Source organism: Pyrgilauda ruficollis, unplaced genomic scaffold (genome assembly GCF_017590135.1).
Source record: "Pyrgilauda ruficollis isolate IOZ18807 unplaced genomic scaffold, ASM1759013v1 scaffold15, whole genome shotgun sequence".
Classification (NCBI taxonomy): domain Eukaryota; kingdom Metazoa; phylum Chordata; class Aves; order Passeriformes; family Passeridae; genus Pyrgilauda; species Pyrgilauda ruficollis.
Window position 1 is genome coordinate 8932732 of NW_024513654.1, and position 27989 is coordinate 8960720.

Sequence of the window (27989 nt, forward strand, 5' to 3'; positions counted from 1 at the left end):
GGGTAAGGAGTTGAACTCAATGATCCTCTTGGATCCCTTCTAACTCAAAATATTCTGTGATTCTGTGACTGGTCAAGATAATAAAGCTTTTGTTGATCTAGGTCTGGTTTGTCTGGTGCTGGAATCCAACTCCTGGATGATATCTGAAGAGTAAACTAATAATAACACTTTTCAATAAAGACCTTAAGTATTCTTAATTGGTGCAAGGGAACCTGCCTGTATCAGTGGGTATGAAAATAAAAGTGGAAGTACCTGTGCCAACACAGCATCCTAGACCTTCTGGTTGCAACCTCCTCTTAGGTTTTAGAAAATGCCAGTTTAAGGAGGGTGAAAGAAAATGAATAGGAGGGTTTTCCAAACTTGGTGCAAGGAGGTGACACCAATGCTGAAGTCTCTTGGCTTCTGTCTGTGGTGCATCTTGCATGTGGGAAATAAAGCAGTTTCAAGGTTTTTACAAGGTATGCAACAGATACTAATAATTAGTAGTTGGGCAGGTCCCTGTTCAGCCTAAGTGTATATTGCATCATCATCTCAAAAGATCGGAGTGACTGACACCATCTGTGGTTTTGGCTCCTAGATGTGTTTTATAAACCAGTGGGGGTGGGGGAGGAAGGCGGGGAAGTGTAGCAGAGTCACTTGAGAAGGGAACAAAGCCAATTACCTGAGCTAACTGTGTGTATAAAGCTGTAACTGCTTTTCCTTCTCCACCCTTTCTCTCTGGTACATAAAGTACATGGCATTTTACCTCATTTGAACAGCAAATTTGTCCAAGTTGCAGTGTTTTGTCACCTTACCCTATACAGTTTAATCCTAATGAATTCCAACTGTTGATTAGTTCACTGTTAAAAACTGTGAACTGAGCCACTTGGAACAGTGAGTGGGTTGTCCTTGAGTCTGGCAGGGGAGGCTCTCAGGTCAGATGTCCTACTGAACTGCTAATAGTGGGTAACCTTTTTTCAGCTTGTTTTGAAAGCAGGTGTGAGAAAACACATTCATAAGTCCTGGAAAACAAGGGGCTATGTTCTGTAGTGCAGGCTTGTCTCTGCACATCCTCTGTGTTCCTTCTGGTTTGCAAATCAGTGATGCTGTACTTTGTGATGTTAACGACCAAAGCACACAACCAATCACATAAAATAACCTAGATCATATGTGCAAACATCACCTATGTCCCAGTTCTGAAAATGAGGAGCTGAAGGCAGACCCACAAACACTGGGTGCTTTTTTCATAAGATTGGAAAAAAAATTCGGGTAATGAAAATAGTAGTTTTTCCCCTCAAGACTTAATTATTAAGAAAATGAATGACAAGTGCCATGATGAATTCTCTGTAGGATAGCAGGGGTTCCATGAATTTTAACAGGCTAGTCATTTTTTGAAGCCTAAGCAGGTTATGGCTCAATATTTATTCAAACAATTACTTTTTGACAGAAGTGTCTGCATGCATGTGGTTTTCAAGATGGTGAGAATATGATCTTTTCCTTTTGTTTGTTTTTCATATTTGTTACAGGTGACAGAAAGCTCAATAGTTTCCCTTCTTTGTTTAAACCCACTTTCTGTGCTGATCTAATGTATCCCTGGTTCAGATTAACACATCTTTCAAATGTAATCATTTGCCCCTTGTGCAATTCACTTGACTCTTGAATAATGAAGAAAGAGACCAAAAGGGAGCAAAAGAAATTAAAAAGATTGTGTCTTCCAGCCTTGTTTGAGCTCCATTACTGAATGCAGGATTCAGAGGTGTATTTTAGATACCTGCCAATGAACATAGAACTGTAGGATATCCCTGAATGCTGCTTAAAAGTTATTCTTACTGAGGTTGTGCAACCAGTCTGAGCCGTGGAAGAGTGGAGCTAAAGGTCATTACTACACAAGCTGGAGTTTAATCACTTCTAGGTACCATATAAGAAGCCTTTTCTTTTATTGGTCTTGTGAAATCTGCTCAAATGCAATAGGCTGTTGAATGATAAACGCAAAATAAACTCTAACCCTTCAGCCTAAATAGTTGCCCCGACATAGTAAAATTTGCAGCCAGGATATTATAAGTAATTTTTACTGTGTTAAAACATTTGTGTGAAAGGCATAGGTGTGTCACTGGACTGTTTGAACAATTAAGGAGGCTGCACGTGTATTTGCAGTTGCTCCGTAGTGCCCAAGAACAGCTGCACGTTACTTTTGTTGCAGGATGTGGCTGCTGCATAAAATTGAAGAATCTGAGTGAGTTTGCTGCTTCCGTGTTACCATTGACAATCTTGCATTCTCCTCTCTTCATGCAAAGATGAGTGGTGTGTGTGCCTGTAAGTTTCCATGGTTTTAAAACCAGACAAAACAGAATATTGAGATAATTGTAGGTGTTAAATACATACAAGTATGAACTGGTACTCTCTACCTTGCAGGGGAAAAAAGCATCTGATTTCTATCTTGACCTACTGACTCTAAGCATAACAACTGACAAATAATTCTACCGATTTGACTGGAAACTTTTAAAAATGTTATAGAGGGTATTTGCATTGGTATATTGGGGATCAGAATTTGTCCTCAAAAGACATTCTTCTGAGCTCTGACACAAAAGATATATGAAATTGATAAGAAATATGGCATTGATCTCTTCTGTTCAATCTGATAAGATGCATAGATGATCCAAAAACTGAAGCTACTGATTCATTTGGTCAGTAGTTTTCAAAGTCCAGTTCTCTTGTTCCACTTACACATTTACTTGAACATTTTACTGTACTGCCAAGATAAAATGTGGGCAGCATAAGCAGAGAGACTTTGACTATTGACCATTAAAACTGGAAGTAGGAAGATGGAGCAAATCTTTCCTAGTGACTTTAGACTTTGGATTTTCATACTAATAAAAGGAAACAGCTGATGTTCAAAGTAAGCAATACCTGACGTGTAATATTTAGATGAGGAAAGTTTAAAGACCACTTGGACTGCTTCTAAGTGTTATCAGTGCTGTAATTTCATTAGGTGGTTAAATTCTTATTGAAACAACTAAATTCCAATTTTTGTTTTTAAGATAACAAGCTTTTGATGTTGCAGTGGTAAACACAATGGTTTGCTAAGATGTCTCTTACAGACCTCTATGTGCTGTGTCTTGGACCTCATCTGTCCAAGTGTGCTTAACAGAAAGGATAAGGCTTGGAGTTTAGCTCTTTTTGTGATATTCTGAGGAACCTTGAGCTCCATCTCTAATTTAGAAACTCTAATACATTCCTTTCAGGATGAGCTAATGCCATTGATGTTGATTACCAATAATTATAAACCAATAGAGGTTCAGCCTTTAAAATATGGCAGATCTTCTATTTACAGATTGTTATAGAAACAATGCAGAATGTCTGTAATTTCTGAAATATTTTCCCTTGGTCTGGGCTTCAGCTCAAGCCTTGATTGAATCAGCTTTGCCCCACTTAAAGACCAGGTTAAATATAAGAAGTTCAAGACAATGTGAAATGAGGTGTCCAATGCTTTTGTGATTTTATTCTCTGGTTTTCATTAGATACATAGATTTAAAAGACCAATGAATTATGCTGTTGGATCAGTACTGCCATGGTCTTTCATTTCCACGTATGTATTTCTTTGGAAATCTGTGTAAACAGACCACTGGAGCTAAATTTTAGGTTTCTGAGATCACTGTCATGCAAGCTCATAAAAAGAAGCATTGCTTTGAACGAAGAATTTAGATTTTAATTAAGCCTCCCTTGTTGAAGTTGCTTATGTAATGATTAAAGCACTTGTGTTTTGGCACCTAAAAATAGGTTCAGAAATGCAGAAGCTGTGTTTGAGGTAGTTTCAATAGCACATGTGGGTTTTCAGAGTTGTACAGATAAAGAATTTGGAAATTCAATTTTGTGCCAAGTGAAGCTACTGACTTTGAAAAAGCCAATTGCTTGACTACAAACCCATAGTTGTATATTGCATTTCAGAGGAATACAATGAGGAAAAAAGGTAGTGATATTCAAATTCAGGCAATCAGTACTTCCTGTGGCTAAACTGTAACCCCTGGGTCATGTTTAGTAAAGGTTTGGAGCAAGGTGAGTACATGACTTTGCATACCTGATTCAGTGCAGAGTGATTCAGAATCAGTGTGTGATATATGGGATTGTAAATGCTCCGATGCCCTTCAAAGGCATTCCCTCTGCAGTCACTGCAATAGACTTGCAAAAGGAATGAATCTGATGCTTTTAATTGAGTTACAGCAGATATGATTGTCAATTGCACTATAGGAAGTCATGGCAAATCTCTAATCAGATGTGTCATGGTGAGCACTTAAGTACAGACACTTTTGTTGAATTTCCATTGTGTTCAGTGTGACTTCTCATTTTAGTTTTAAAACTAGCATGTTTCCCAGATTTGTTTTGGACAGAAAGGATCTGCAATAAATATGTAACAAGAACAGGGATTTCTCTTGGGATGGCAGCAGAAGTGTGTGCTTTTCTGTCCAGTAAGAGAATTTCTACCTGTGCTGTATAATACAGAATGTTGCTTCTGGTTTAGATGGAGAGAGATGAACACCACTACCACTGAGGCAATCTTGCACTTCACTGCTAGTGATACTTGCCTCATCCTCAATTACTCTTTTACTGTATCACATATACCCAGTTGTTTTCCTTCCAGCTGAAGTGTGATAAACAATACATGATAATCTGTAAAATCTGAGCTGCCCTGGGTTGCAATATATATTGAGTCCAAACTCAGGATGCCATTTAAACAATTAAACCAAATGCTCTGATTAATTAAGATCATTTAATTATTATCTGGTGACACATAAAGAAGTCAGAGCCAGCAGAATATAAAATGGAAAAAGAGGAAAGTGTAGAGTCTGAGGTATGGCTGTGCTGCCACTTGGTGACAGCACATCTCATTGTGCCCTTCAGTGCCACTCCTGCCTGTCAGTGCTGCAATAGCTCTTGCTCTGGTGAACCTTGCCAAAGCTTTGGTTAATGTGCCAGACACCTCTGAGCTTGTTTGGGCATCTCAAGCACCTCGGAATGCTTCCTACCCACATGGCAGCCAGAAGCTGGGCTCAGCTCTCCAGATCACTGGCAGCAGCCATTTCTGACCAGTCGTCCTTAGGTAACTTTAGCCCAGCTTTTGTTTATGCTGATTGTGTTTGCAGTGCCAGGGTGTCTTCTGATGCCTTCACCTGCCAGGCTCAGCAGGAGAATGTTTCATCCCTTTTTGGACTAGGTTGCTCAAAGGCTGAGGTGGAGTGTCTGTTTCTGTGGTTTGCTTGCTTCAACCTCCAAGTCCTGGGATTCTGGGGTTCAGGTATTTGAGAACAGTGCTTGGACCAATGTCTCCCCAATTTCAGTGGGAAATGGGAAAATGCTGGCATGGGAGAAGGCTTTGTCTAATTTTTGACTCAGACTTGCACCTGTCTCCTTTGGTAAAACCCAGTTTGACTGCTACTTTCCTGGAGATGCTGTGCTCCGTTTCCAGGCTTTTCTGGTGGAGTGCTTTGGAGTAAGGCTATTGCTCTGAGGAGCCAGGAGGATTTTGTCAGGGGCCCTGTAAAGTCTGGCATTGTTTCTTCTGCCCTGAGCTCACAGGTTACTGCAGTGCAGGCATCTCACTTTCTCCCTCAGTATAAAGTTCTGAAATTCTTGTGATGACCCTGTGCTCCTGCCAGTAGTTGCTAAAATAACATGAGACTTTGGACAACAAGCTGGGAAATAGGGCATGGGGAGGAGATTGAAAATTGCTGCCTTTCTTTTGTGTAAGTTAACATAGTGTTAACACAGTTTTCCTGTGGCTTCTCATCTGCTTGTGGTGCGAACTTCCTTTGGTACGGATTGCTTTGTGCCTGTGCCAGATCTGACAGCATAATTCCTTCTGCTGGGAAGCTGGTGCTTGCTGTTAGGAAATGGGATGGAAGGGGGCTTGTTTGGTAATTATAATAAATGACAGAATGGTAAGAACCTTAACAGCAAACCCAGGCAAGTAGTGCTCTTCAGCTGTACTGAATTTGAGTCAGTTTTTTTTGCAGTCAACTCTATCTTTCTCTCTTATGAGTAGCTGATTTCTGCTCAGGCTGTTTCCCACAAAGTACTTTCTAGAAGACCTCAGAGCTATTCAGGAAGGAGTTTTATTTGGTCTTTAGCAGTTTCAGAAAGCTAAACCCTATTTAGCTTTGAGGATCTTTTAAACTTTAAAAAGCAAAATAACAGTTTTAGCTGAACAGAATTGCTTTTTTTTTTTTTTTTTTTTCTTTTCTGAAGTGCTGAAGCACAATGTCTTCACTTAATTTCCAGCTGGGCTTTGGTGTTTTGCAATATGATTGGCTGCAGTTGATACCAGCCTTGAGAAATACTTTAACAAGTCAGAAGCAGACTGCATTTTCATCCCCAGTCTTGTACATCCTGGGGTGGCACTTCAGGCACTGGCTCATGCTGCCTTGAGTACCTTTTAAGCCTGAGGCAGCACTGCCAGGATTAATCTCTGTACCATGGGATGTTACTGTACTCGAGGCTGCTTGGAGCTCCTGAGTGTTTCCTCTTCTTTGGCACACAGCCTGCTCATTTCTCAACCTTTCAAACACAACACCCACCACGGTACAGTTTGCCCCAAAACTGTGCTTTGAGCTTCTCTGGCAGCCTGCCCATAGCTTTAGATGAATTTGCCATGACTGCAGTCACAGCATTTTGACTCACTTTGTAGCAATCCAAAGAAGGTGCTTCCTGGTAGAGGTATACAATGCAAATGCTGGAAAATATTACTGCAATACCACATCTCTGTTTATAGCTGCTAACATCCAACTTCAAATCTTCCTTGAGGAAATGATGGCATTTAATCTGGGCTCATGTCCTATAGCACATATGGAAATCTGTCTCTGTTAGCAGGAACAGGCAATAACTGCTGTAAATACTATAAATGTCAAATCATCATAATCAGTGAGAAATGGATCATTAATTATGTGAACTTTAGGCAGCTCATTCTGAACAGCAGAGGAACACTTGAAGAGTGTTAAACTGTTCAGTCACTTTGTAAATACTAAAAACTGCTAGAATATAGTAAGCAGTATCTGCTCCATATGCTGTGCATACACTCCACGAAAAAGACTTCTTCTGTGGTAACACCCTCTGTTGTCCTCTTCTGGCTGCTGGCATCGCAAGCTTACTCATGTTTCAGCCCATGGTGTAGAGTGAAGATCATTCAAGACTTCCTCCTGAGGTGCTGTCACGTGCCACACTTCATTTCATACACCCACATATTGTTGTAAAACCTTTGGTGTAATTAATATAATTAATTATTTCATATTAAAGTAATACATCCTGAACCCATCTTGTTGACCAAATGTCAGGAAAGGGTCCCATATTCACACAGAGCAGGAGCTACTATTGAAGGTGCTTGACTTCAGCCTCCCAACACAGCTGGAGGACAACCCAAGGCTCTGGAGATTCTGAAGAGTGCTGGAAATGATGAGTCTTTCTTTCCTTTCCTTTGATTCTCTTCTATTTCATTCAAAAGTGGTGCACAATGGTGGTTTTAATTTTTTTAAATTAAGTTTTTGCAAGAAGACACATTAGGAAACACTTCTGTAACACCCAGATGGATTTCATCTCATTTGCATTCTCATCTCCAAATTTTGCAATCTGTGTTTGTTTAAAAAAAAAAAATTAAAAAAAAAATAAAAAAAAACCACCTCAAGTCTAAGGAGGTATATTCAGGCAGTAGAACTGATGGCTTCACTTAGCTCTGTGTAGTCACTAGGGTACTTAATATTCTGTAGTACTACTTCATAATTTGAAAAAATAGCATCCATGCTGTTGCTGGGATCCTTCTTTTTATCTCGTGGGTTGAAGTGCTATTTGCTTTCTTCCAGTCTTGCAGTAATTCCACATGCTCTTCAAAAATACATACCAGTATACATTGATTCATTATCTCACATATCCCCCTGGATCAAACAGTTGTCATAGAACTTAAGAATTTTGAATTTTTATTTTTCCTGTCTCCATCCCCTTTTTTTTTCCTCATCTCCACCCCAAAAGTACAAATGCAAAAGTGCAAAAGTGCAAAAGCAAGTGGTCACACAGTAGTTGTTAGTCAAGACTGGTAAACGGAACTAGATATTCTAGAGAGGATACTCCTCCCAAATAAAAGCATAAAAATCCCGTAGCATCTTTTAATGAGCTTACTATGAAAGATCAAAACTTGCATTATGACACATAGGAGAGCAGAAGAGATCAACAATATCATAGAAGTCTGAACTCTGGAGGCAACAGGGAGTTGTTAACTTCAACTAAGCACCTTTGCCCAAGAAATGGATAAAGCAAGCAATTTTTAAAATTTTTTTTTTCTTTAGGTTATTTTTGCCTTAAGTCACTTACCTCTTTCAGAAGAATATCAGATGTTGTTTCTTTAATCTCCTTAGCACTGTTGTTAGCTTCCTGCTTTTTGCTATTCGATCTGCTTACTCAACCATCTTTTATACTGTGACAGCTACACCCTCACGTAATAATAACTTGTTTTTATGCAGTGCATTCACCTCAGTGATTTACCCAGCCTACTCACAACCTTACAAACCTGAAAACACTGTTTTAATGGGATGCTGTCTACCCTCTAGTTGTCTAATCTATTGGTGGTATTTTTTTCTGGATTTCAAGATAACTTCCAATGTGGCTTCAAGGATCCATAGCAGATGGTATAGATTTATTGTAGATCAATATGGTAAAGAATTTCAGTCTGAAATTGATTTTTCCAATTCAATTGAACTCATTCACAAAAGGACTTTCTCAATGAATCCACTTTGACAGGAGAATTTCCATATGCTTGTCAGACATCAAAACTTTTCTAACAGAGGTTCAGTGTCCAGACTTAACAGAGAGTTTAAAATTGAAGTAAATTACCTTTTCATCCAGAGCTCTTGTGATTGTTGCTCCTAGTCATCTTAAGACAATGCATTTAAGTTACTGCCAGTGGACTGAACACGGACTTTTACCAGAGTTTGGGGGAAGTCCCTCTTGGTTCTTCCCCACTTTGCAAGGCCAGAAGCTTGAGCAGTTGCCTATTGCTGCAGAGATTGTTATTTTCTAAAAAAAGTCTCTGAGAGAGATCATGCTGTCGTGTTTAACACCCTTTCAATGAGGCCCAGCCAGAGATTGTCCAAGAGCAGCTAATGCAGCTGTTCCTGCTCACATCTGCCTCGCTGGGCTCCTCTCAGGTAGCATCAGGGATTAGCAGTTCTCTGTGCTGCCACAGGGCTGGTGCAAAGAGCACGATAAGCTTCTGTGGAAGAGTGGTTAGCTTTCATCTTGCAACATTTTTGTTTGCTCAATTACTGCTTTTTCATTCCTTACTGACCTTTTCCCAAGTCAAATGATTTTTTAATTGTTTTTTTTTTTTTTTTTTTAATCAGAGAGTTGAGAGCAAAACTTGTCATCCCCTGGATATAAATCTTGATATAGATATACATCATAGGTTTGGTTTGGGTTTTTTTGTTTTTGGTTTTTTTGGTTTTTTTTTTTTTTTTTGCTGATTGCCTAATAGTTACTTAGGTAACACATGATCCTGTGTAGTTAATTCTGTCCGCTGATTTGGATCACTGTCATCTCTTGCTTTCTTTAACTCTCCTGCAAGCTCCTCAGTTTCAGTATTCCCTTTCAGTCAGAGAATGTCAGGCCACAAACACAGAAATTTTTTGTTTGATCTAGGTATTCTGGTATTATAAAGATCAGCCACGTTTTGGTAGAGGAATTTAGACAAATATATGTTAGTTAAAGAATTGGGAAAAACACGTAATTATAGCTTTTTCTGGAGCTTAACAGGTGCTGTGTGAAAATCCTCCTAAATCTATCATGGTAAGGTATGCATTACATAGTACTATAAAATATGGAAACAACTGAAATCTGTGGGAGACCAATAAATCCAAACTGACCTACAAGAAAAAAATAAGTCAGTGGCAATTTGGATTATTGAAGATGATAAAACAATTCAGAGTTGCTCTACAGAATAACTTTTTCCTTTTTATTTTCTGGCATAAAATTAAAGGCAATTTTCTTGTGACCATCTTTAGAGCACTTTTTTTTTGGCCTTCTGATTGAAATACCCCTGTGTTTTGGCATGGTCAGACAGTAAAGCTGAACAATGTCCTTCTCTGACACTTCTGTCAAAATTGTGTCCCCTCTGCAATGAGTTGCACAAGTACTTTATAAACATTCTCTGAGAGGACCTCTGCTGCATTAGCTGGAAGCTCACCTGAGGTGCATATTTGGGTTTTAACAGTAAATAAATGCTTCCTAATTAGTTATGGCTAATATACAAGTGTCAACACTTGGTCAAAGGCAGTCTGTTTTTAAGGTTATGTGTGGTTCCCAAAGACAATAGTGTTTCCAAATCTCTGTGGACTCTGTCTTTACTGTTAGTTGTTTAGAGGATGATTTATATTTCTTAGCAGCTCTTGCAGAAAGCCTGTAAAGCTTTACAAACAGGAAATGTTCCTCTTGTGCAGCCTACCCATCCCCAGTGGGATCAACAACACTGAAGAAATATCTGTTATGTCTGTGAGATTCCTGAGTGCTGTGGTTCCTTTAGAGATAAGCCATGTACCCAGACAGGAGCTGAAATTGCACTGTTGGCCTTCACACAAGCCAGCAGCCCAGGTCTGGCTGGCTGGGATGGGGGTGAGGGTCCAGGTACAAAGGAAGGTAAGGACTGCCACCCACTGAGGCACAGTGGCACACCTAGCACAAGTGTGGGGAAAAAAATGTTGATGTAAGCTTCCTCCCAGGTTATTAACCTTTGAGTTTTATTTTATGTTAGCCATGGATAATTGTGATTTGTTACTGTGTGTCACCAGGTACGTAATAAATTGCATATCAGAAACCTTGAATTTATTGTATTGATTTTCAGTATATATGGATTTTCTCTTTCCAATACAGATAAAATAAATGCAAAATTTGCAAGTTTTCTCAATTCACAACTCATTCTCAGAAGTATCAGATCAATCTACCTATTTTTTCCTTGATTAATATTCTGTTGGTCCAGTAACAGTCCCCTCTATTGGAAAGTGCCAATTTGATATTACTCCCTGCCATGATGTGCTCATTATGTTCTTTACATGTCAGTTTTTCTCAGTTTGTAAAGGGAAGATTAAATCTTCCAGATGAATCAGTTACTGGTCTTAGAATAATTTGAAATATTCACTATAAGGTGCTAGCACAGAAGTGTTGGGCATGGAGACGGTGAGAAGTGCTCAGAATGTTCTTATCAGCACTGATTAATCACCATGTAAATTTATAGTGCTGGGCAAACATTTCACAGTGATAAGATGTCTGTTTTAGCATTAGACCTTTGCTTTAGCATTAGGCCTCAGCTTTAGTGCTCTCCAAGGTGTTGGATCTATGTATCCCACTTCCTGACATGCCTTACTGCATTATTTGCACTCTGCAGAATGCAATTATGGAAAAGCAGAATGAAATTTAAACCTGCGAGATCTTCTCAAAATACATCTCAGGGCCATGTTACTGACAAGTCTGTGCTACTTATTGTGGATTGTCTTTTAATGATAAAGTTAATTTAATATACATCCTGATTGTCTGTGTCTGAAATGTGTTGATGTGCTTGCTCCCAGAAGAAAAATGTTATTTTTCTGTTAGTAGCAGGTGAGTGTAAGCAGAAGAGCAACAGTGTAGGATCCCTTCCAGTGGATGCTTTGTGTCACAGTGTGTAAATTCTCAGAGAGAGGTGGTCTGTGGGAGGAGGGTGTTAATGTGCATGACACCACATGCAGAGAAAATTTAGTAGGGGAGGAGGCACAGGTTGCCCAGGAGCAATCTGGGAAGGCTGGAGACTGGTTGGATCCCAGAGCAGCAGTTTGCATTGCAGGTAGGCTTCATTTCATGGAATCTCACTATATTTCTCTTAGAACCTTATACATCATAGGTTCTAATATACCTATTAGGTTCTAATACCTATTAGAGCCAGAGCATATCTAAGATAATTGTTTTTAAAGACATATGCTCTAGGTTTTCCCTGAAACAACAAAGTTAAGAAACATATATTGGAAAGCAAGGCTGGTCTCTGCTTCTCAGTGCAACGTGGCTTCAGATGGAGTCAGGACACTTTTCCCAGCCTTGTGTGCCTGAATGCCAGGCTGCAAGAATTACTATTTATTTCTCGGAAGCCACTGAACTTGACCTTTGTAGGTCTGCAGTGATATGCTATATGAAAGGGCCATGGGGTCCAATCCATCAATAGCTATTTTCTTCCTCTGTGAACTGCCCTTTGGATGGGAATAACTTGAAAAGGCCTCGTCTTCATGACAGAGTGAGAGGTTCACTCCTAATACAGACCACATACATCTACGATTTGTATGTAGTGAGTCATGATACTGCTCTGATCTGAGGTAGGGTTTTTCCTTGTTCCTGACTTGGACATTTAAACAAAATGTCATGGATTTACAGAATAAAGAGATAAAGTTGGTGTTTAAATGAGGATTAAGATTGGGGAGTTTCTATACATGGCATCTGGATCTGGAACATTGCTGTGTTTATATTGTGTAATGTATTGCCAATTCTGGCAGCACATGCACTGTTTACCTCAGTGTGCTACAGAGCTGAGATCCCCTACAGAAAGGCTTTCAGCCCTGATGTGCTTCACTCCTTGCAGGGCTGCCCTAGCAGGGGTTGCACAAGGTGGACGTGTCAGGTCAGACCCAGCCTGGCATCTCTGCAGCAGGATCATGTGCATGTCCCCCAGCAAACACCTACTGAGGCTTCATTCTTAAGGATGCATTTGAAATTGTGAGATCCCAGCACAGGATGTGAGGCATCAATGACTGACCATAATTAATTCTGACTTGACAGTCTCGGTACCTGCTCCTTCTTCTTCACTATTAGACATAGGGCAGCAGGACAGGAATCACAGTGCCAACAGCACTGCTTGTTTAGGAATACTAAAGAGAGATTGTCCACAATGGAAGGTACCAGCTTGCATTGTGGCATACGTGCTCATTTTGTGTTAGATTTGACTCATTCTTTCATTGGCAGTTTTTGTTGGACCCCTTCTGGAATGCTATTTGCATCTGCAAATATACATATATATATATATATCTGTCAAATAAAGGCCACCCAGGTTAATGCTGTTTACCATTTGCAAGTGAGAAGTGAACCTCTATTTAACGAAAAAAATATTGTGTAAATTGTGTCGCTGTACTGGCAGCATTGTGCTGCAACCTGTGTTGTTATCATCTTGACGCCTGTGTGTGTTCATTTCTTGTCATGACCTCTGTGACCTTGTGTTTCAGCACTGCAGTGCCAAACTGTGGGAAGGAATGCCTGCAAAAATTCACGTCTCATTAGAGTTCATCCAAATGGAAGGAAGAACTGGGACAGAGCCCAACTGGAATCTTTGTGGAGACAAATGTTGGGTTCTAAACAGATTATCTGCATCCTCCCTAAGTAATCTTCCTGCCCCTATGTTTCCATGGGCAGACCTGTGTTTGTCTTTCAGATGCAGAGATCAAGACAAGCATCATCATGCCCTGACTGGAAAAGAGCCATCATTTTAGTCCATCTGAAATGATGAAGTCAATCAAACTTCATCTTGTGCTAAAATCTTTAGCAATCATTGCATTTTCTGATACAGGCAACATAAATAGTGTTCAGTAGAATAAGTAGTGATGAGCCATATGCTAGGTTAGGAAAAAAGAAGGTGGATATTTTTCATGCAAAGTATTCAGGATGGACAACTTTGGCTTTCTTACGGAGCAGTACTTCTGGAGCTGAAACCTGTTCATGTGTTGCTGCCTTCTCTGGCACATAGACCTTTCCACAGTCACCTCTGGCAGCTGTTTTTCAGTTGTGTTTTGATTGTTTTTGGCAATAAGCCATTTCTGGACTGTAGGGAGACAGTGATCCAGAGCGGAGCAGGCGGAAGGGCTGCCTGAGCCCCGCTCAGTGCAGGAACACGGACGGGAGATCAGTGTGTCACAGGAGAGGAGATGTGTGTGCCACAGGACAGGAGATGTGTGTGCCACAGGACAGATGTGTGTGCCACAGGACAGATGTGTGTGCCACAGGACAGGAGATGTGTGCGCCACAGGACAGATGTGTGTGCTACAGGACAGATGTGTGTCACAGGACAGGAGATGTGTGTGTCACAGGACAGATGTGTGTGCCACAGGACAGATGTGTGTGCCACAGGACAGGAGATGTGTGTGCCACAGGACAGGAGATGTGTGTGCCACAGGACAGATGTGTGTGCCACAGGATAGGAGATGTGTGTGCCACTGGACAGATGTGTGTCACAGGACAGGAGATGTGTGTCCACAGGACAGATGTGTGTGCCACAGGACAGATGTGTGTGCCACAGGCTCCATCCCACGGCCGGCGGGAGCGGCCTGGGAATTCACAGGCGCGTTCACAGCTGCTGAAATCCTGCACGGTTGGCTCCAAAGCCACACTTCTTGCACAACCAGAAAGGAATTAACCAACCTGCCAAGGAAACTGCATTCAAGGCTTTCTGCACAAAATAACCGCGATAGGAGAGCAGTGACTTGTAAAAGCAAGGCAAAACAAAGGCTTTGGAGAAGGACAAGAATCTGAAGAGGTAAAAGCCGCTTGGCGGTGCCGAAAGGCGGGCTGTCAGTGGGAGGAGAGCAGAGCAGAGGGAGCTGGAGCAGCACACGCGGGCAGCCCGGGCAGGGCGATGGGCCCGGGTCGGAGCCCCGCGGGCAGCCCGGGCAGGGCGATGGGCCCGGGTCGGAGCCCCGCGGGCAGCGGGCAGGGCGATGGGCCCGGGTCGGAGCCCCGCGGGCGGCGGGCGCGGCGCGGCCCCGGAGCGCCCTCTGCTGTGCGCGGCGGGGAGCGGCAGCACCCGCGGGCCGAGATCGCGCCCGGAGCAGCGAGAGGAGCCCCTGGAAATGCGCTGAAATGTGTTTATTTCACCGCTGGGGCGGAATGGATGCGTGTTCTAGCTCCGCGTTATCTTCATTACAATGAGCTTTTGCCGAAAATGAGCTTTGTCAGCTGAAAATCCTTCACAGAGTTATTCAGGAGGCTTCCTGAATAAACAATAGTAAAAAATCTGTAATGCGCTTTTGCTTCAGTATGTGCAAACACAGGTACACCCACCGTGTTCATTAACTGTAGTAATTCTGCCCTCTTTCACATTTAGGATCCTGGAAGTTTCATGGAAAAGTTCTAAGGATGTTTCTGACAATTTCAAGGGGCTTTTTTCAATATTGTTCTAGTAACTAATGGAAGTAAGGAAACTACTGTTATGCTTGTTGGGGAATTGTTCTATGGCCTGATGTTTCCTGCTTTTTATAAATCATGATTTTCCTTTCCAGTGCTTTTGTCTTGCTGTTGTTACTCAGGTACAGACCTAGCACCTGGACCCTGCTGTGTCTGCCACTGCCTATGATTTCAAGGAAATGCAAAGCTCATTAGTTTGTTTTCCAGCCTCAGATGTGCTCAATATGCTCCCACACCATGTAACCATCCAGCACTGAGCCTGTCCAGTCAGCAAGACATCCTACTCCTACAGTGTGCTCTACTTAATCCCACCAATCAATACTGACAACACTGAGAATCAGGAAAGAAATGTCAGGTAATTAACTCTGAGCACCTTCTAATTACTGTTACATGAAAAGCACCCTTTCCTCCCATCCTTGACATGTTAGGTTGGTTTTTGTCTTGTTCCAAGACTTCACAGAAAAAACTGGGACTTTGCAAGGCCAGGCCTGGAGGGGAGTTTGGTACCACACTGAGACTGGCAGGGACTGGGACCCTGAAGGTAAATTTGGCACTAAAAAATGCTGAGTTTGCACATCTTTATATTCTCTTTAGAAACAAGTCCTATCGCCATCACAGCTTTTTAAAAGGAGGTGTTGGCAGAATACAGAACCCAAGGGTTTTCACCAGTTCAAAATTCCAGCAGAGACATGGGAGAAGCAAATCTGCTTTGGGATTTTCCAGAATTGGAGGCACAAAGCTCATGGAATGTTTTATTTATCTGGTAAAATGGTGCACAAGGATTTTTAGTGGCTTTCCTTTTTCCTGTGTAAAATAAACATCTTTAGTAAAGACGTCCAGGTCCAAACAGGATCAGGGAAAGGTCCAAAGTAGAGCTGGGCTGCATTTTATAATAAAACAGCAGAAAATCCAATCACGAAAAGTAGGTGGAAGATGACATCTGCAAGAGAAACACAGGCTGTATGTGAGTACTTCCCTGTCAGCTCCCTTTCACCTCCTCTTCCCACCCCATTCAATAAAACTGCATGGCCTAATGTGGCTCTGTCAACAGATCAAATGTTAACAAATAGATTTTGAAAGGTGTGTTTCAAAGCCTTTCCAATCAGAAATGCTTTCAGACACCCCTGTTAACCCAGTAAAACATGATTGTTCCTTTTTGGGAAGAGGGAGTGACAATTAGAGAAAGAAGATTGTTCAGTATTGGAAGTAATTACTATGATTTCATTGTCTGGTGTGAGGGATGTACCAAAAGAAGGAAAACAAAGTATATTACACTGGGAAATAAAATATGCTTTTGAAATGTTCACTCTTCTGTCAAATTTACTGATATTTCAGGTTTTTTTATTTGAGCTATGGATTTTATGTTGACAAAGACACTCAAAATCCATATTAGAGGTTGATACTTTCATTGTCATACTTCGCTGTTTACCTGAGAGTGTGTAAAATCTGGATAAACCTTTGCCTGTAAAAAAGAGGAAGAAAAAGATTACATCAGAATGATGTTTAAAATAGGGCAAAGTGCACCAGTGTGCTTTGTAAAAGCAGAACAGGAAACATTTGTCACATTTTGAAAATCTGAATATTTCTTCCTCTTGGATTTACTGTTTGAAGTTGTAACAGGACCCTCAGTTCTTTTACCTTCTAACATCTATGGGGGTTTACTGGTGCAACATAATGGATTGTAATAATTCTACTGTACCTGTATTTGTAATTTTAAATTGGCTTTCAGATTGGTGCAGATACAGTTGATAAACTAGTGTAAAGGACTCTCGTGAAAACAATGTTTGTTCCAAGAACTTGTTTCAAAAGATGAACCAGCTCAGAGAGAAATCCCCGGTGCCTGCAGGAGGCAGCAGTTGGAGGAGACAGTTGTTCTAGAGCGGGGAAGGCCGATGGCAGTGCCATCAGTGTCAGGAGGGATAGGCACACATCCTTGTAACACATGAAGGTGTTGTGGATATGCTGAATTACAGACCCACAGTGTAAAGAAAAACTTTCCTGCTGCTCCTGACCTCTCTCCCACTCCCGTACAACCTGTCAGAGCGTGTCTGAGCTGCTGCTGAGGTCACAGGCAGGTGAGCAGAGCTTTCACTGCCAGCTTGGTGTGCCAGTGGTTTGGCCATTTATCATAAATGCCAAAGGGAGGCCTTGACTCACTTGGCAAGCGAAGAGAATTTCACTGAGCTCTTCTGCCAGAGTGGGACGGGACCAACTTCTGTTGGTGTTCTGTTCGAGACTCCTGCTTTCCTGGGGGAAAGGGGTCTGGCAGAGGGCTTTGGCTTCCTCTGCTTCCTCCTATGCTGCCAGTTTCACTGCTTCCCAAAGGGAGAAGCACCGCAGGAGCCCAGGCACTTACTGCGCACGGTGATCTCCGCCACCAGAACGCCTCCGGTTTGTTCCGCGCGCTGCTTGCGTTTGTCACAGATCTCGAGAGAGCAGAGAGAAAGCCATGTATACCAAAACAAATAAAAATTATACAAAAAAACCCCAGGCACAATTCTTATGTTTCCAACCAAGAAATTACTGCATATATTCCAGGGCCTTTTTTTTTTCTGCCTATAATTATTGGGGGTTTTAGTGCAGGAGAGATTTGAAGAGAGTCTTTACCGTTCATTTTCTGAAGATTTTGGTGGGCTGCCTTTCCCACCCTGCCTTAAACAAAACTTCTGTCAAGAAGGGGGAAATTGAGCTCTGTCTGTTTAACCCCTGACCTCTGTGAAGGCTTCTGTGGTTGTTTATTGCTGATGATAATTGTTGCCCATTGGGTAGAAACAGGAAGCACCAAATCCTTTCCATACAGATCAGCTCGTGTCCAGCACTAATGATGCCTGTCACAGCTGACAAGGTCTGTATTGGAGGCAGTGCTCTGCAGATTAAAGGTCCTTGTGCATCTCCTGACCTTTGCAGATCCCCAGCTGTGGGCATTTTTATTATAAACTCAGCATGTAGTAATTCTGGTTATGAGTTTCTTGTAAGCACAGACCACCAGCTTGGTTCAGCCTTAATTGCAGGAAGCCACCAGCTGCATTTTTGAGTGGGAACTGGACTCAAGGGATGTTGCTGATCGAGCAATTATCCTGCACTGGAGGGTGAGGTGGGAATTCCACACAGTGCCTGAAAGGATGATGTAGGTGTTTGACAGTACTGCCAGAGGGGCACATATGAAGTAGTGGGTTTGTGTTTTCTTTTAACTCTGATCTGTGGCTGGATAAAAAGTTGAAGAAATCTTGAAAAACAAACAGCAAAACCTAACAGATTTTTCTGTTGCCTTTGAAACAGAATTTCTAACAATGTGTTTTTGTCAAACATGCAAATTTTGCACAAGTCAGTTCCTCCTGCTTAGCCCTGAGACGGTATAATACAAAATGCTGCCTTAATTTTCTCCTGGTCTGAGAAAGGGGTTAGAAAGAAAAATTGGGCTCACCAGGAGTGATGCTTTCTCTTCTCCAGCAAGAAACATTTGTTGTTGAAATGACAGCATTTTGGCTAAGGAATATTTTGGGCTTCCATTTCAGGTTAAATAAAATTCTATTTCATTGCATGAGAGAAAGAATGGTAAAGCTCTGACTTGGTGAAGGGTGGAGAGAGAAGTCTTTAAAGAAAGACATTTTATGGGCACCTGCCCTTGTTAAATTATGTACCTGTATAGCAACCTGACCATACTCCCATCTAAGGATACAGGAATCCACTTTTCTACCTCAGTTCCTGCTCCAGAGACAATTTATGTATTTTATGCAGAGCAGGATGTCTGCAAGAGCAATAACTTACTGCAGCATGGCAGAGAGAACTTTCCTTGGGAAGGGGGACAGGGAGTTTGAGACAGGTTCTCCCATGGCCTCCAGGGTGCCCCTAGCACCGAGATACTTGGTAAAATGGAAAAAGCTGAACTTTCTCCTTTTTTCCAGGCTTGTCTTTAACTGTAGCTGTTTGTCAGACAGGACTGTAGTCTGGCAAATTGACAGGAGCTGAGTTTTTCAGTGGCTACCTTATTTCTCAATACATTTAAACGAGTTTCCCAGTGTTGCCTGTGGCAGGACAGGGGTCAGCTGCACAGCTGGGCTCACACAGTGCCGTGCCTCCAGCTGCTGAGAGCCCTGGTGCTGGCTCTGCACCTGCAAACCCCTGGGGAGGGCTGGCCATCCTCTGTCTGAACGTGGCACCGTGTGTTTCTGCAGCGGGGAGGCCTTACCACGGGGCAGGAGAACTTCTCGCTGTCGCAGACGTGCGTCTCGCAGTGCAGCCAGACCTTGGACAGCTTGGGGATGTTGCGGAAGCGGAAGGCGTTGAACTGGAACGTGGCCCGGTTCGTCTTCCCATTCTCGTGCACTAGGATGGAGTAGTCCGAGGCACACCTGTGTTGTGTGTGGAGAAGAAGTGTCAGAGCCCCCATGGCTTCAGTGAAACATCTCCTGAGGTGACAGTTTGATGAAAGCATTTGCCCTGCTCTCGGCCAGCTTCTCCTTTGCCCCCTGATGCCCCACAACCAGCTTTCCAGTCATCCTCAGGGCTGGGCTGGGCAGAGGTGCTCCCCTGGGTCCCACCAGCACCTACCCCTTGGTGATCAAAGGCCAGTGGATCTGGTAGAAATACTCTGAGGAGGGAGTTGCCCAGCAGTTGTTGAGAACAACTTTAAACCTGTGGAGATACAAACCCCAGATTAGCAAGGAATGTCCCAGTTGCCAATTTATTCCTCATTCCTCCTTCCCTTGCCTACCTGTCACTTAAGCCCTTGGCTTCCACTCCAGCAAATATGTCAGAACCAATTTCTGATGTTTCAACCACAAAGGGGGCTTCCTTTATACTTGAGAACTTGGCATTCTTTGAAAGACAAAGACAAAGGTATCATACATTATTTGTATGCAAAGCAAAGCATGATTCAAATTCAGACACCCCTGGAGAGACTGACCACAGAAATCTGGTTTCTTATAACCTGCAATCTCCAAACTCTACACTGGTAGGATTATTGCAAACCCAAGATGGAGTTTAAAATATTTTTATTAATATTTGGCATATAATGATGATCAGTGACAGAACTTCATGCTGTTTGGCTGTAGCATTTATTGCATGTTTTAAAAATATTTTTATTAATATTTGGCATATAATGATGATCAGTGACAGAACTTGATGCTGTTTGGCTGTAGCATTGTAGTATTGTATGTATTCATTCCCATGCAGCATGGGTGGGAAGCAAGCTTGCTGCTACTGCTTCTGGTGGTGGGGAAAGCTGGTGGGAGTGAGAATGAAGGTGAGTGTATAGAATGGGAATGGAGTTGGGACATGGCCACATATTGGAAAAAGGAAAGAAAACAAGCAGAAATCACAAGAAAAAAGCAAGCCTGCTGAACATGGAGCAGTGTGGTGCTCAGGTGAAAAGTTTTGGTTACAAATAGACTGAAATGTCTACCTTAAATTCCAATGCTTCTTGTTGGGTAAAATGATAACAAAGCTAGCACCAGAATTGTACAAAGATTATCAGGTTTAGTCCTACCATTGGTTGACCTAGTGGTAAATACTCCTTTTACCTGGCCTGTAATTTTAACACAGTATGTTCCTAGTTGTGCTTTTTCTAGCTGTCCTAAAATAGAGAGGCTGTTTTGGAGCTTTTGTCTGTGCTTTTGTGGAGAAGATTCCAGGATTAGGAGCTGGCTGCTCCAGCAGTGCAGGGTAGCTACAGAGAGGAGAGGGATGCTTCAAAGGATCTGCCTGATGTCAAGGGACAGTATTTTGTTGGCAACAAAATTCCAGTATGACCTAAAGATCTGTGGGGTACATGAAATATCTGTCAGGTGAGAGGACCAGGGAGAAAGCTGCAAGAGAAATGCAAGGAGCTTTGCTGTGTCTATAGAGGCCATGCAAGGCCAGGACTATGTGCAGATTCATGCTGCTCTTGCAGTGGGACAACACACAAGTTTTGATTTTTCTTATAAAACCTGTCAGCAGGTTAGAAGTGTACCTCTCAGCAGAAACATCTGTCTGATTTTGAGGGATTAAAAGAACAGTTGGCATGTGTCTGCTCTGTTCACTTTAAGTATATCCCTGTTAATCAGCAGAAAGAACCCCTGCCAATCCCACTGCAATTATCCGTTCCAGGTTAGTACTGTGCTCCATGACACATAAAAGTCAGGAGCAGCAGCCCTGTTTTTTCCAGCTCTTTGGCTGAAGCCTTTGTAAGGTAAAGGTGAAGGTGTGAGTGGCAAAGAGCACTTACAGAGTAGAAGTTGAGGGACAGCTGGCTTTCAAATGAACCAGAGCTCCCGTTCTTCACATGGACAGTGGCCACCCTGGGGACAGGACAAAATTCTGTATCAGTGAGGCATGGTAATGAGGACAGGGTGAGACACACTCCCAGAAGAGGACGTACCTTTGGTCAAAGGCAGCCTGGTTCACCAGGTAGTTGGCATTGTATGTGCAGGTGAATGAGTAATTCACAGGCTGGCTCTTCACAATCACTGAGGAGTCATTGGAGACGATGGAGTTATAGAAGTGATACACAGGATTCTTGAACTGTGAATGGTGAGACAGAGAAATGTGGGCAGTACTGAGTCCTTGAGGCATCAGGAATGTACTTTGAAACATGAAGAATCTGATGTCAAAACTGCCTCCCCAAGGAAACATGGTTTGGTAGCTCTTTGCCTATTCATATGCCTTACTAAACATAAGTTCTGTGTAACACAGGAGCAGGTGAACAGCAGACTAATATCACTAAGCCTGTGAGTATTTTGCCTGGAACTGCAAAGCACAGCTGTGTGATTCTTCCTTCTCCTTGACTCTGCAGTTTGCCTCCTTCTTGCATTGGTACCTAAGGCTTACTTCAAGCTGAAGAGGATAGGACTCTCTCAAGTGAGTGCAGCCATTTCCTGAATCAAAAATGCTGACCTTCATAGTCTTACCTCTGACTGGGTGCCACAGTATGATTTGTTTTTAGGTGACAGGTCTGGGATTGTGAATTGGTAATATCCTGAATCGTGGATCCCATTGTAGCAAATGCCTCCAAGTGCCAGCTGGTTAACCTCCCATCCATAAGGACACTCTGGAATTCTGGTAATGATGGTTTTAGGATAGCAGTATACCAGAATTACATCTGGAAGGAAAATGATACACCAGGAGTTATTCAGTGGTAATTTCCTTTCAAAGAGATGGTCTGCCCACTTACTTTCCATTGGGCTTAACCTTCTGTGAACAAGGCTGTGTGCTGGAAGGTCCCCTAATGAGAGCAGCTTTTGCTACACAAAACAGACCTTTAGGTTGTTAAATTCTGTCCTCTTTGTAAGAGTTTAGCCTTTGCCTTCTAATGCAGAACTTTGTGAAATTTTTTTATCTTTCTGGAATAGCTGGTTAAAAAGCAGAGACACTGGTGAGAAACCTGAAGCAAAAAAGGACTGCACTGAAAATATCTCATTAACATATGCTGCAAAGCTGGCTTCTGAAACACCACTGACTCTGTAAAAATAATATTGGTGAGGTTGTTTGGTAGGCTTTGTAGATCTGCACTGTTTTGTACTGGTGTATAAATTTTGGCCACAATAGATATTCTGCCTTTTCTCCTCTTGAACTGGCACTGTAGTGTTGGCACAAACTGAATTTTTCCAATTGTCAAGTAAAAAGCCGAGATCTAAAACTGAACTGAAGAACCTGGCCCTGCTAACAACAACAATTCACAGGAAATCACCCAAACTCCAGCCCTGTTAACAGCAGTGATGTGTGTTTCCAAACATGGTGATTGCTAATACACACATGAATGCTGAACATTAAAACGGACTGATTGCTTCATGATAGCAGAATTGGATATTTTTCACAGGCAGAGCTAATTTGAACATCTGATGGAAATTTTAAGGGCAAATATTGACTAACCTGAAAATTGAGGAAGACTTCCAATTACTGCAGTGAGAAAAAAAGGCACCCTCTCTGGAATTATTCGGTTACTTCTTTTAAAGCCCTTGCCACTCTCTTTTTTTTTTTTTTTTTTTTTTATGCTAAAAGCCTCATTTTGCAGCCTTTCCATGTCTGCTAGGGAATAATCTGGGAAAGTCAACTAGACAACAACTTGCTTTTTTTCTGATTAAGAAACCTTCAGCACACGCAAGCTGATTCTGCTTGTGTTAATGCTCAGATTTAAAACTGGCAACTTTAGAGCCATGAAAATTCCTGCAGTTAAGACAAAATGCTTGTGCAAATAAAGGTACTGAAATAAATGGCTAGAGGGCCAAATACTTTAGATATATCATGAAATGACTGACAGTAATCTGACAGCAGCCATGCACTAAAAAGCAAACACTAAATTGAGGCATATTCCAACACATTTCTAGAGCACATTTTGTAATTGTGGTGAAATTTATTTTACAGGTCTGTCAGGCACCAGATCACTCCAGTTTCTAGGCACTAATCAGTGTGCAATTGGAGCCCTAGATACAATGATTTTTGTATTTTTCCTCCTTTAGAATAACGGTGTGGTTCAGGAGTTCAGCCCAGCACATTCAATCACCACTGGCAATCCGACTGTAGTCTGTGGGACTAAAGCCCAGTTTGGGCAGCAAAGATGTGCTGCATCTAGCCTGTACTATTACAGAAAATTTCTAATTGTTTTTGTTCCCTTTGCTATTTTATGCATTTGTGATTAACTTTCTTGCACTGTGGTTATTCAGAGTTAACTACATGCCTAATTCTTTATGGGGTTAGGACTTAAATGGAACATTCTTTACTGTGCTAGCTCAAAGCAGGTCAATAAAAGAAATCTAAGGACTAGCTCTAGAGAATCCACAGTTTAACTTTCTGAAGGAAAACCTTTTGATTTTTGAATGAAAAAGCCCTTTGGTAGCTTAATTACAGGAGATCTTAGGAGACATAAGTTATTTTACCTGCTTTATTTGGGCTGCAAGGCCCTGCAAGAGCTCGAGCCAAGATGACCAGCAGATAAATAGCAAGAGTCACCATTTCTTGCAATGATCTGAGGACACAGGAAATAAAAGCTGAAAATGCCTTTAAAGGTGGAAATAAAAACAGTGCATTGTCTGCAGCAATGTCTACTCCTGAGCTTGTAGTAGCTACTGTTAAAATGTCCTTTTTGAAGAGAGAAAAAATAACATTACTGATATCCTGTCACCCAATGTAATTGAAACTACAGGGTAAATCTTTCAAAGACCATTGCTATAACTGGGTCACCATTGTGACAATTTTGCTATCTCAGTTTAGTGGTGGCTTTTAATTATTCTATTATATTGCAGATTCTAAACCTAAAGCGTTAACATAACCAAATGAAACTGAAAAATGGGATTTGAAAAAAAGAGGGAATAGAAATTACTAGATGAAATATGACACAACAACATATATAATGTGCTTAAAATTTAGTGCTGAAACTATTCTCTGTGGTGATGGCTATTCTGATGCATATAAAATTAATGTAGCTCAGTTTTGGTGAATTATGCATTTTCTCCTTTGCTGCTAAATGTTGAGTTTCGAGGAAAACCTCCATAGAAGTTATTTACATTTACATTTCAGGCCTCCAACCTGAAAGCTGTTTCCCACAGGGGAAAAACATATACAGCCTGTGAGATTGGGACTGCAGTTCTCATATTTTCCCTTTGAAATATCATTTACAGGGAAAAATAATTCCAATTCAGTAGTTCCAACAAAACCAATCAATTTCAACATTTTCACTCAGCCTCTATTTAAAAATATATAAATATATGAATATATAAATATATATGAATTTATAAAAGGGTCTTAAAGTACATATCAGTGACAATTCCTTCTAATTATCATCCTATGCATTCTACAAGAAATTAAGAGCTATACCTACGAGACAGGAAGGAGGTAATTATTTCAGATTTTCATTCCAGTCTTATTCCAAAAGCAGCGCTGTCAGCTCTTTCCAAGATGTCCTCTTTCAAATGAACCCAGCTGGTGTTATCTTCGCTTTATATAAGCAATCTTGTAAAAGGAGCCCATCTCTGGTTAAATCTCAACCTGCCAGTATTGTCCAGTGTGAGAGGGAAAAAAAAAGAGTTATAGAAAAGCAGTTTTCTTCCCCTAGATAAGTCTGCATTGCTGCTATTTGATTTTTACAAATTTTTCTACAGTGGTTTTTTACAGATCTTGCAAACAAGTGAACAGAAATCTACTGAAGGTACAAAATTTTTTGGTTTGTGGGTTTATCAGGAAAATGTAGAATTTATGGAGAGGTGAAGCTACAACTGCCTGCTAGAATTCAGTGAAAATATATTTATAGGTATTAGTTGCTTGTCTTAAATGGCTTATTGAGAATGTCAAGCTTTTGTGCCATACAAATGAACAAAAGAAATGGCAACAGATCATATACTACCTTAGGAGTTGGTTTTTTTTACTTTTTTTTCTAAAAGCTCACAGGCAGGTAATCTGAGTTTAGGTAGGCTCTTCCATAAGCCTTAGCATTATACTACATAATAATAGTATATAATACTAAATGCACATAACACTGTAATATACATTGAATATTAAACTATAGATTGTGTAAAATTTGCCACGGCACACAAAACTGAAACAAATTTACTCTTTGTATGACCACCGGTCATGAAGGTGCCTGTGAAAGTCTTGGCTGGCTGGTAGGATTTTCTGGTGCCCCATTACATCCTGTTTGTGTCAGCTTATAGAGAAAGGCCCAGAAAAAGTAGTGGGTGCACTAGTGCTATTTTATACAGAATAGGGGCTTTAAAAAGCCTTGCCATGGGAACTGGCCCAGCCCCAGCTTTGGGCACTGTGTCCCAAACCCTCCCCAGTCCCGTGTGCTGTTGAACCACTCGTGCTCTGATGTCTTGAGTCACTGAACACCTGTGGGACCCAGCCCTGTGGGGTTCCTCACAGATGGTCTGGGAGCTCCTCTTGTGCAGAACCCTGTTCCATCCACAGCAGGACTTTGGTGTGGATCTGCCTTCCCTCAAGCAGTTTTTGGCAAATAGGGTGGCACAGTAATAAAGCTGTACCAGTTGCCAGTAGTCTGGAGTTCTTGTAGGAGAGAGTGGAATGGAAGAGCACAGTGGCCCTGACCTAAACCTGAAATGCTCAACAAGGAGTTTTTAGCTGGCCTGTGAGTGAGATTTATAGGAACACCTTGAGGACAGCATTCACTACAAGAAGTGTCTCAAGCCAGAAGACCTAATTTTGATTTCCTAAGGCTAAATCTAAATATACACTGTGTCAACATGCACTGTTTTTTGTCTTTCTGTGTGTGAGTGTGTATTTGGTCTGGAAGAAGAAATCAGAGTTTCTGGTGCAACTTTATGATCAACTCTGTTGACAAGAATATATAGCCCAGAAACAAGGGGAGGCTTACAGGAGAAGGCTTGTGACTTTGGCCATGAGAAAGGACTCCTGGTTGTGTGCAAGCTAATTCTTCAAACTCGAAGAATCAGATTCAGTCCTGGGCTTGGACTTGGCCTATCAAGCCTGCACACATAGGGCTGATTTAGAGCATAAGATATTTGGCTAACTTTGATTAGGCATAGTGTAAATGCCTTGCTAAAAATTATGTAAGTGGTCCACCTCATCATAATATTAACAAAACTCTTGAAACACAGATTAGTTTTTTACTGATGATTTTTAGCAAATACTCTAAATAATAATTATCATTGGTACAACAGTACAGGTTTCAGTGGAATTACTCCAAAATGGATCTAATCCCATAATTTCTAAGAGAAAATAAATCTCCCACTATCTTCTCACAGAAAACTTATCTCCATGTACATAATACTCCTTTTAGGCAAAAGGTAGAAAACAGAATGAAAACCATGAAACAAATTTGGCAGTGGTGCCAGCTGGTGTATAGTAGTTTGCATTTGCATGAGAAATAAGCACAAAATGTACCTAAGCCAACCAGCATTTGATATCTGCACTGATCAGAGGTGGAGGCTCGGGGAAGGGTTAGGTTTCTCTCTTCTGTGTGTAAGTGCACACACAGAAAAAAGAAAGCCATTAACTTGCAAAGCAGACCATTGAGGATTGTTGCAGTTCCCTGAGTGTTTCCAAGACCATTGAATAATCTCAGCAACCTAAGTATTTGTAAAGATTTCAACCAAGAGCAAATGAAGGCCTTATTGTGGATTCCACCTACAAGGGCAGCTTGTGTCTCCAGCCTTGTTCCTCACATTGTGATGGAAAGCTGTGTGAGTATCAACTGTCTGACTCTTACATGAAGCAAATGAGGTTCTACTGTTTAAACCTGCAAGGGATATTGCTACATCTAATTTTCATTGGTTTTGGACAAAACAATAAACCTGAAGAGTCCCTTAGCTATATGGAAGGACTCATGAGATAATGAGGATCAATGGAGACAGGCAGCTGATTCCAGGGGAAGGCAGATCACCTGACACTCATCTAGAGGCCGCAATATACAAATTAAGGTGTTTCCACACACCAAAACCTGGCATACTCAATTTTGTCTGAGATAAGGGGTGTATTTATCCCACAGGCATAGAGACATCCATGCTGGGTCTGGAAGCATAGCAGCTGTATTTCTATTTGGCCTGATCTGAGTGAGTGGATCCTCTTGGAAGTGCAGCACTGTGTTGGTACAATCAAATTTTCCTGAAGCCTGATTGAGCTGTGCTGTGTAGACTTATTCCCTCGAGTCATAAATACCTTAGGGATTTAGGATTGTTTTGCCTTTTACAGTGTAAATACCTTTCCAGTAGTTTATTACTCATGGCACGTGGCTGGTCACTCACTTCAGCACATGACTGAGTCACCATCCCTGCACGTACCTGCAGATGTGACACTAAAGGACATGGTTAGTGGTGGTCTTGGCAGGTAGGACAGTTGGGCTT

The 27989-nt window shown here is 41.5% G+C and overlaps 1 protein-coding gene across 1 annotated transcript; it reads right to left on the reverse strand.

The window, feature by feature from the left end:
• Positions 1-15933: 15933 nt before the first annotated feature.
• Positions 15934-25046, reverse strand: TECTB (tectorin beta). The gene is made up of 11 exons (XM_041461543.1): positions 24992-25046; positions 24051-24139; positions 22086-22276; positions 21557-21699; positions 21404-21476; positions 19910-20013; positions 19747-19830; positions 19385-19547; positions 17552-17621; positions 16625-16657; positions 15934-16135 (listed from the first exon to the last, which is right to left on the reverse strand). Exons 2-11 carry the CDS (start codon positions 24124-24126, stop codon positions 16083-16085), a joined length of 990 nt encoding a protein of 329 aa, XP_041317477.1. The 5' UTR covers positions 24127-24139; positions 24992-25046; the 3' UTR covers positions 15934-16082.
• Positions 25047-27989: the final 2943 nt, after the last annotated feature.